General features: G+C 35.8%; 1 protein-coding gene across 1 annotated transcript; it reads right to left on the reverse strand.

Annotated features, from left to right (window-relative positions):
- Positions 1-3,068: 3,068 nt before the first annotated feature.
- LOC125196190 (tRNA (adenine(37)-N6)-methyltransferase) lies at positions 3,069-6,122 on the reverse strand. Its single transcript, XM_048094601.1, has 9 exons — positions 6,034-6,122; positions 5,841-5,965; positions 4,996-5,096; positions 4,637-4,832; positions 4,464-4,556; positions 4,173-4,232; positions 3,978-4,052; positions 3,699-3,779; positions 3,069-3,573 (listed from the first exon to the last, which is right to left on the reverse strand). Exons 1-9 carry the CDS (start codon positions 6,107-6,109, stop codon positions 3,241-3,243), a joined length of 1,140 nt encoding a protein of 379 aa, XP_047950558.1. The 5' UTR covers positions 6,110-6,122; the 3' UTR covers positions 3,069-3,240.
- Between the last annotated feature and the right edge of the window lie 4,741 nt (positions 6,123-10,863).

Here is a 10,863-nt window from a genome sequence, read left to right on the forward strand (position 1 = left end):
ATATGAGTCCGGTTCACTTTTACCATAAATGGTAATAGGATCTCACCTTCCACTAACTCATTCCACTCACAATTCATTTAAAACAAATATATACAAGTGTGACAATTATTCCACTAACATTTTTCTACCCACTTTTCTTAACATTGCTCGTACCGTTCATAAATGGGACTTCTAATGACAGACGGAGGGAATATTCATTTTTATTTTTTCTCTCTCCTATTGTCTTAATTTTTTTTTTCTCTTTCTTATGTAACACATTTTATGTTTTTTTATTCTTACTTTACACACTTTATCTCTTTCTCACATACTTAACTAATTTCGCATTAAAATTTGTGTCATCCATTCATAAGACTATTTTTGGTGAACGGATGGAATATTGTAATTTTATCCAAAAGTTATATAGGGATATTTTTGGTTTGTAATTACCCTAAATAGGGATAAACATCGGATGAAACTACGCAAATAATTTATTTGTAAACTATATATATTCGTAAGAGGGAACATCTTTTTAGGTCCACGAACTTTGCCAAAGTATCATTTTAAGTCCGTGAACTTTAAAAATATCATTTTAGGTTCGTGAACTAAAAGTTAATATCATTTGAGGTATATTGAACTTTTTCTGGACGAAAATGCCCTCAAGTCCTTCAAAGGGCAATTTGGACAGTTCTTTAGCTACTCATCTTGCGTCAAAGACCTAGTGTCCAACAATTTTTTTACCTACTACTATTTAATTCATTTACCATTCAAATTGAATTTATATATAATTAAAATTTGCCGTAAAAAATATGTGTTAGTTTTTCAATTATTAGATGACTAATTATTTAATCATAGTGAATTGAGACTTGATACTTTATTAATGTCAATTCCTATATATAGTAGTTAAAATTAATAACTTTCTCTCTCTTCAAAATCATCTTAAACTCTAACTTTAAGTAACTCTCTCGATTTAAATTATTTTTTCGTAAAAATATATCAAATTAAAGGTAATTTCATAAGGATTCTAATGAGATCTCAATTGCATATGTTCCGATGATGATCTGATAATGAAATTTTATAATTTTTATTTTAATTTTCGTATACTTTGACAAACATATTTATAGCAATAAATACATCAAACAATCTCAACATAATGCATGTACAATATCAATAAAACTGTATTGATATTTTTGGGCAGTTATGTTGAAATTTTCATGTTACTATGTTGATATTTGTAATACACTGTGTTGATATAAAACATTCATGAAAATTTTTATATTATAACAGATTAACTATTTTATCCTTTTGTTGATATTTTATCTACTATTTATTGAAATTCGTGAATTTTAATCTCATCCACTTATTTTATCCACTTATTTTAACATGATTTGTATGTTATGAAATGCGTTTATTTTGTAAGGGAGAAGACATACTGAATACTTATATGTTACGAACTCGGTAATGATGCCCTATTCCCAACAATCTTGGGACATACTAATATTTTACAAAGGGAAATTATGATTACAAGTGTCATTATGTTGATCAATCTGAAAATGTTTCCCAAACCAAACTGCACTCACTTAGTAATTAACACACACAGCGGATATTAATTATCTGGTCATCATAGTGGGACAATGATAGTTTCAGAAATAGAGATTCATTTTTTGTAAAGGTGGAATACAATATACAAACATATTGTCAATGTGTAAAATAAACAATTACCATCATAATATATGGATTTAATACTGACAGAATTTCTGAAACTAGATAATTTATATCACCATGCTCCAACTAATTCATTGGCTGTATTTCAGCCCGAATGTCTTTTTCTAATGCCACGGATGTTTCACTATTTCCAGTCCAAAAACTGCCATTAGTTGCCATGGGAGTTGGCTTATCCCAAGTAATTCTCTTCAACCACCAGCGGTCTATATACATAGAGGCTGCGTTGGATTTAGGGGACCCCCTACAGACTGTCCGGAGAGCCTAAATGTCTTATAGAGTCGACCGGAAAATAAGAAAAAATAGAGTACTAATGTTGAGAGTTAAGTTTGTAAAATTGATATTATACATTTGTTGCGCCTTGCTTGAGATAGGACCTTGAGCGAGCTATGGTCTCTCGTTGCGTAAACGGTGGAAACCATAGGCGATCTTGACATCCATGCCTACATTATTATAAGTGATAACAAAACACTTCATCAATAAACCTCATCTTCTGTTGGCTTGAGAGAGTAAGGTATTTCCAACTCTGGTTTAGAGATCAAAATGTGCTAACTACACATAACCGGTGATTATATTAACGGCCAAGACGATATTGCTATAACAAAACAAAAGAGCCACGGCAACATGACTAAGTAAATAAGATATGTCCACTTAAAGTAAATGCATTATATATGAATAAAAAACACTCTTTCAATCATGTCTTCACTGTTTCAGTTTCAAAATGCCAACAAGGTGAAGCATGGATTTTCATTTGTGGCCTTCTTCACTAAATTGAATTGAAATCCTTACTATTTTTTGCAATTATATTTCAAATAAAAAAGTTATATCTCCAACAGGCTTATGCCACTGAAACTGCCATAAACTTCTCCTCTGCTACACCCCATACTATTTTTTGCTGAGTGTTTACAACGATCCGGTAGAAATAAGAGTATCATCATGATATGAAAGATATACTCCCTCTGTACCATAAAAGTTGAGACAAAACTTTTGGACACGGAGGTTAAGAATTTATATTAAATAAATAGGAGAGATAAAAAAAAAGTAGGAAAGATAAGGAGAGAGTAAAGTAAATGATGGAATAAAAAAAAAAGTGATTACATGTTTTGTCTTTTGTTAAAAAAGGAAATGACTCAACTTTGATGGGACGAACTAAAAAGGAATACGACTCAACTTTTATAGGACGGAGGGAGTACAAGGTTATCACGGACATGTTTAGCACAGTGGTATTCGCATTTTCGATATGACTACTTTCAATATCGTTATTGTACCGTACCATCTTCTCCTATTGTCATATCGAAATTTAGTATATCAATTTTTTAAAGGGAATCAATATTAGTACATTCTGACTCCACAATATCCAACACAATGAGTCAAAAAAACAATCACCCTCTTACTAATATCCAGCTTTGGATCAGTATACAAAAAACTACTCATCTCATTACAACACAAGAACTATGACTTCATCTCATATAACAACAAAAAGAACTATGTTCCTATACTGCCATATATTGTATTCAAAACAATAGAACTATGCAGCAGCGCTTACATCTCGTTGGAACTTGGCAAGCGAGATGGTAATGTAACCTTCTCAACTACAACGTTAGCATCGGAATCAACTGTATATGAAACGTCAAGGCCCTCCAATATAAGGTGATAAACTACATTGCTCGAATCTTGCTCACACGCTTCTTCGTCTTGCCAACTCTCCACCTTCGAAGCAGGACAGATGGTATTTTCAACATTATCGTCATCACCTATTCCGCCCTTTGTCTTAACCGGACGACTTCGTTGTGACACGGATCGTATGTCCCATGATAACACCTGCGTTATCAACGACTGGAAGTCCTCCGGAGAAGAATACAGAGACTTCTTTCCCTGCAAATCATGAAAAGATTAATTATATTTGCAACGACTGTTTCCCGATTTCCCAATTTATTCACATGTTTAGCAATAAAATGTCAATAATAATAAGTCCAATCCGTTTAATTTCCAGGTCTTACCACCAGTGACCAACAATCTGCAAGACTGGATGAAAAGCCTTGGGAGAAGTTTACAGAAGCTATTGCTAGCACATTGTCCACCTGTGCACATAATGATTCTCGTTAGACTCGGACCAAGGAATTAAAGTGTGTATCATTTGCAATATGTAGAATGAAAAAAACCCACAAATCTGTTCATTAAGCTGACTAGTTTTTCTGACCTTGAAGTAAATTCTCAAAGTAGCATAAATAGTGAAGGTCTGGAACAAGTGAAAAGATAAGAGTAATTAAAGAGATTACCTTTACCCAGTCAGGAACTATTGCTCCATGAATGCTGTCACAATACGGCAGATAAGGTTTAATGTCCAGGACAGGCTGCAAGAGTCAAATTATTATTAGGTTGTTTCGACGTGCAGGGTAATGTATAAACTTCTTTGATAAGGAAAATCCTAAACAAGATACGAAAATCTATGAATGGTCTTATGGATTACTCACGGTACCATCAACCAGATCCACGCCAGATAGTAACACCTTATGCTGATCTATGGCCTCAACCTAGAAACCAGAAAAATGAATCTGTGTGAATTCGAAGTCTAATATGGTGGGGAAGACTACTCATATTTCAGAGTGAATATTTTTAAAATAGAAGGCAATAGAGCATTTGGAAAAAACACATGTTCCCAAACACAAGATATTGGGCTCACAACTTGTAATAAGTTGCCATTGCCATTGCCTTAGAAAAACATCATGAAAGATGTGGTTTCGCTTTGGGAAAATCAACAATACCTTTGCCACAGTTAATCCAATTGGACATGGGCGATGAGGAGATCGCGTAGCAAAGACTCCAATTCTTTCACCTTTCAGCCTTGGCACTCTAACCTACATCCATGGATTCAACTTTCAGAATTCACTTAATAATGTCTAAGAAGCTTAAAACACAAAGGCAGAAGGTAACACACCTTTGCTTTAAATTTTGACTGAGATGGATGCTTCCATAGCTTTTCAATATCTGTATTTAGATGAAACACATAGATAATCCAGCAGTGAGAATACCCTTCAAGGCCTTCAAGAGATGCTTGAGGAACCCGAGCAGGATCAAACATCAAGGTTGCTTTTGCTAGAGGTACAAGCAAAGGTTGTCTTGGAGTTCCATTCCTGCAAAATTTCCAACATACATCTTCAACCATGTACATGAATCACAAAGCAATTTTTAAAAAAATATGTGGCATCATATTGTTGGTGACATAGCTAGAAAAGGGGAGATGTTAGGTCTTTTATACCCAAGAAAAATATATCTTCTACAGAATGACCAGATTACCGTGTAGAGAAACATGAGCGGACTACTCCGATAGGTGCCATGGGATATGAAGTAGATTCAACCTTGTCATAGCTGGACTTGCTCAATGCCTCCCTTAAAGCCTGCAAAAGATAAATTGGTAATTATCAGAAACAATGCCCCAGAAAATTCAGGAATATCACACAGTTCAGTTCACAAAGCACCATTACTATGCATAGTTTTACTTCATTAAGCAGCACATATGTAATACCTTTTCACAGATAATTAAATGCATGTCTTGGTGGATCTAACAGTCTAAGAATGCATATTGCTATCTGGAGCGCCCTGCAATTCACGACATACTTCATGAAGCTTTTGCTCAGTAAAGCTAAGCTCGATTAACTCACCAAAAACTCAATTCCACCTGTTCTAAATTGGTCTCTTGCTCTGAAATGCCAAGCTATGCAATATGCTAGTAAGCCTTGTATATGGAGAGTGATACTAGTGTTTTACTATTCTGACGTCAATACTCCCTTCGACCCACTCTAAGTGATACATTTTCCTTTTTTGGGATATCCCACACTAAATGACACATTTCTAAATATAGAAACACCACTCTCACTACAATTTCCCTCTTTTTACTTTAATCATTCCACCTTACTCAGAAAACAACATTACATAAAATAATGTGCCGAATTAGAAAATGCTCCTAAGTGGAACGGAGGGAGTAGTTCACAAGATGAGCTAATTACCCAAAAATGTCTCAAATTCACAAGATTAAAGCTAGGTACAATTAGGACATAAAGTGATTAAGTAAGAGAAATCGGCAATCAGCATTAGTTTTTCACTCAAAAACTCAAACTAAGAGATGTGGAGAAAGGGCAAACCTTCTGAGCCCTAATGCGGCCTTGTCTTTCAGCAGCGCATTTGTCGAGAGCGGCCTTTAAGGAGGCCTGAAGCACAAGGATTTTGTTTGGAAAATCCGGGTTCGATTTCTTCGTCCATAAATAAACTGCAGCACTCGAAAATATCAACACACGCAAACACTTGTTTGAGAGGAGTTGAGATTTAAGGGCTTACGGGAAGCAGAAAGAGTAAATGCAAAACCGATTGAGAGTGCAAACCACTGCGACTTCACGCTGCTGCCGCCGTCCATCAAAACTACTTTGCTCGAGTTGGTCCAAGATTGAAAATTTGATATAATCTTTATTACTCCCTCCGTCCCGGAGTATTAGACTCACTTCTTTTGGGCACATGATTTAAGGAATTGATATTTAAATAGTTAAAGTGGAGAGAGTAAAGTATGAGAGAGGGAAAAAGTAGGGGAGAGAAGAGAGAAAAAAAGTAGGTGGGGAATAAAATAAGATAGATGCTTTTTGCTAAAAAAGAAAATGAGTCTAATATGTTGGGACATCCCAAAAAGGAAAGTTGGTCTAATACCTTAGGACGGAGGGAGTACTATGTTTATAATTATGCTCATATTAGAGATTATATAAAAAATATGATGCACTTTTATTTTATGTTAAATATTTAAAATAATTTCTTAACTAAAACAATTTTTTTATTATTTAAGAACTAAATAGTGAAATTTTTTTGAATAACAACATTATATACAATGAAGTGACTCGTTAGTAAAAAACTTGAGACGGAAAGTAGATTGACTAAATTATAAATCTCCAAAGTCAGTATATATTGCATCCCTAATCTGAAATTCCTCGGTCCAACACTATTGATACCCTACAAGGGACAAGCTTTCACAAGTGACCGAAGCTAGTCTCACAAAAATAGTCAGCTAAGTTGATATAATTCACTATGTTATGGTTCATTCCACATTTAGTTATTATATTATGACTTATTGTACAATTAATTATAACTACTCGCACTGTACTCCCCACTAAGTATGCTTGCATACTCATGATCTAGGGATAGAGGGCACCTAACTTTATGATGAAAAACTAACATGGAAAAATGCTGCTTGATCACAGGCACAATTTATTTTGTACTCCCTCCGTCCACCATTAGGAGTCTCATTCATGGGCGACACGGGTTTTAAGAAATGTTAAGAAAAGTGGGTGGAAAAAAGTTAGTGGAATAGGGGTCCCACTTGTATATATTAGTTTTAAATGAATGTGAGTTGAATGAGTTAGTGGAAGGTGAGATCCTATTACCATTTATGGTAAAAGTGAACCGGGACTCTTATTCGCGGACGGACTAAAATGGAAAAAACGGGACTCTTATTCGCGGACGGAGGGAGTATACATTAAGGAGAGACTCTACATATTTAAATTTGTGTCTTCTCCAAGGATAAAACGAAAATTGTTGATCATATTATCTTTGGGTGTAGACTTTCTAGCCAAGGTATTGCCGGTGCAATACCATGCCAGATTCCAGTGCTAAGCCGATCATCTATTCAATTTCCGACCACCACCACACCGCACCAGTTTCCTGCTCCGCTCCCTACCGCGCCGGATTCTTTACAATTTCCGACGCCCAGTTTCCTCCTCCGTGTTTGAATAAAAAATAATTAAACTTGATTTTTGTAATAGAATTGTCTAGATAGAATTATCTAGAATTAAATAGTAATATCTATATATTTTTAGTAGAAACATTTTAGTATATTGTAAATATTTAGATTTCTATAGAAAAAAATCTAGATATAGAATATTAAATTTATAGAGAAAAATCTAGATATTGAAAAATCTAGATATAGAATATTAAAGAGTGGACTAGAGAATTCTAGAACTACTAAGGGATGCCTATAAGATGATGAATTAGACCATTTCGTGGTTTTTGGAGTGGGATTGCGCCTTGATATGAAACTGCAAAGAGATACAATGATATTGAGAGGTCACGTTTTGATATGATGCCACACGGGATTACATGGTTCAAGCTCTTGCGGGCGGGTGATTGCATCCATACTGTTAAACTCTCGCTTTATATATCTGCACCTTTCCCGCATACAGGGACGGAAGTACAAGCGGCCAAGCCACCGCTCCAGCGGGGGCTTGGCCGGTCAAGGAACCGCCCCACCAATGGTCGCCCTCCGCCCGGAGCCCCAGCGCCCCGACACCGAATCCAAAATTGAGAAGCCGCGCCATCCAGATTTTGGGGAAGAAGATGAATGAAAATGGGTCTTAACTATTGGGTTGTTTTTATTGAATATTATTCATGTAACACCCGCAAATTTTGAATAATCAAATTTATGGTTGTTGAAGGTGATATGGTGATTATTTGGAATTTTCTGAAAAAAAAAATGAAAATTTAATTTCTCGCGAAGCGAGGAATTAAATATTTTGGGCTTGCACGAATAATATGCTTTGGCGGTGAATTATTATAGTACTTGGCATAACACCAATGGACTATTCTTTTAGTTGGATTTCGCGAAGGAGAGTGCGTACTGTGTTCTAAATATCATACGTTCGGAGAGTGAATTGTTTCGGTGGAAGGGTATTATTTTTTTCGATCTTGTAGAATTTAATTGGAAGGCATGTATGGAATTATGTGGATCGTGTTTGAAGAATTTATATTTGGAACAACACCAAATATTAATTGATTGCATTGGAGTTGAGAACGAGACGACGGAATTAATTAAAGTTTTCCGTGAACTTTAGTTAATAAAAAGGATTACGAAATGTGAATATAGTTGGGCTTCTTCAACAAATAATAGAGTCCAATTATAAAACAAAATTGGCTTTGGGCCTATGATCTAAATCAAAATAAATAAATATACAAGTTGGGCTCCAAACTAAATGAGTCCAAAAAAATTAAATAAAATTGTGGGAGATCTTTTGAGTCCAATTTGTTCCTTCTTCTTCACGGTATTTTGCTCCCAGCAAAAAAAAAAGCTCCTATTCTTCAAAAATCTGCTCCAGCTTCCATCCCATTCTGCAGTCGTTACCTGCAAGAATTAAACGACATAATTAAACTCTAATCATGGTGATTAATCACCATTTATTCCAGCCAATAAGTACCCAAATAATGAGGAATTATTACAATTTAAATCAGCCAATAATTGCTTTTAAAACACCCATTTAATTGAGATAAATTCCAATTAATTCCCAAGGAGCTGCTCCATATATTCACGATTGCTTTCCCTTTTCTCCCCACACTCACAATCTGCAAAGAAATCAACCGTTGCATATCACTCCCAAACACTCTCATCGTACAAATCCCAAGTCCAAGTGAAGAGAAACAGAGGGAGGAGCACGGCCAATCTCAAATCCAACCTTCAAAACCGAATCTGCCAAGCCCGGCTCTACAGTTTACACCACCATTTTCGATCCATTGAAGGGATTTGTTTCGTGAGACTCTAATCCGGAAAGAGGAAATATGCAAGTGCGAGATCTTTTAAGCGAACGAGGTGGGCTTTCTGTTTTAAATATGGTTTATGCTTTAAGCACGTTCTATGAGAAAATATATGTTATGTCTTGCCATGTTTTGGTTTTATGGAATGTCTATCTGAAGTGGATTTTGCCATGTATAGTTAATCGAATTCGGGTCCCAGTAGAGCCGCAAACTCTACTCGGACTAGTGTACACAACATGTAGACCGGGTGCCATCCTTCGAGTTGGCCGGTCTAGTGACTTTGAATGTGGCAACATTCTCTGTCATGTACAGTTTAGATATGATGAAAGAGGAAAAGGAAGTTAGGCTGCGCAACCATGTTTTAAGAGGAAATATTTTTAGTGCTCGGGCTCTTTCAAAGTAAAACCCCGATGTCACTCAATGAAGGCTTGACATGATATTTTTAAGAAAATGTATTTTGGTATGTGACCACTGAGTATATCAAGTACTCAAGCCTGCATATGTTTTAAAAATGTGCAGGTTGAGTAGTGATGACGATGGGCGGTCAGAGATGACGTATGTCTTTGATAGTATAGTGATTTGGATGCATTGTGTCTCTATACACAATGTCATTCGCTCTTGAACGCTTCCGCTAAATCGATTTTTCTATTGATATCACATATTATTGATCGAGTTTATGTACTTGTCGCGATGACACTCAGATTTTATTCAAGTTATTTCATTATTTCGAGTCAAGTACACTTTTTTCTTTGTATTCCTCCTTCTTCCCCGCTTCTTATATCCCACTACAGTCGCGATAACCCATTCTTTCTATCCTTAGTAAGGGCGGGCGTGACAGAATGGTATCAGAGCAATTTTCTTTCCGCTCTGGACCCAAGAGTCTTCATTCAGTGATAGTCTAGACTAGTACCCCTAGACTAAAAGTTATATGTCAAAGGCTCAACACCCAACACGTCATGCTCAACCACGGAAAAGAGGTACAGTTTGTTTTCAAATGAGGAAAATGAAATATTTGATGATGTTGAAAAAAGTGAGATCTTTGAACTCGTGTGAAAACGGGTGAAGCCCCAAATTTATATGATGATTGTGTGTCAAAAAAAATTCTGAACATTTGGGAGGTACAAGGCGAGAAAATGTTTGTGGGATGTGGAAACTGTGGAAAATGTGAGTTTTCAAAAAGAAAGATGATTGATGTGTTCTTTGAACTACTTTGAGATTGAAAAGTTTTCTAACGATGTTGACTTTGGTTAAAAGTTTCGAACGTTTGGGAGATAAAAGGGAGGAAAACATCACATTTGGAAATTTTTGAAGAGTCTGAATTTCAAAGAGAAAACGTTTAACTCTTTCTTGCGAGAAATTGAGGATGAAATGTGAATGTGAAATGTGATAAAGATGCCACGACCGCACTCTGCTAAGGATAGCAAACACGGTTTATTGCGACTAGGGGAGGATTAAAGAAGCGGGGGAGAAAGGGAAATCTCGGCAAAACTGATATGAATGAAATTAAATTGGAATAACTGGCAAAATATATCAGAGTGCATGACACAAAGGAACATAAGCTCGTTATTTACATTTGCAGCGGAAGAGTCAAGAGAGAATGACACC

This window comes from Salvia hispanica, chromosome 6, assembly GCF_023119035.1.
Source record: "Salvia hispanica cultivar TCC Black 2014 chromosome 6, UniMelb_Shisp_WGS_1.0, whole genome shotgun sequence".
In the NCBI taxonomy this organism is placed as follows: domain Eukaryota; kingdom Viridiplantae; phylum Streptophyta; class Magnoliopsida; order Lamiales; family Lamiaceae; genus Salvia; species Salvia hispanica.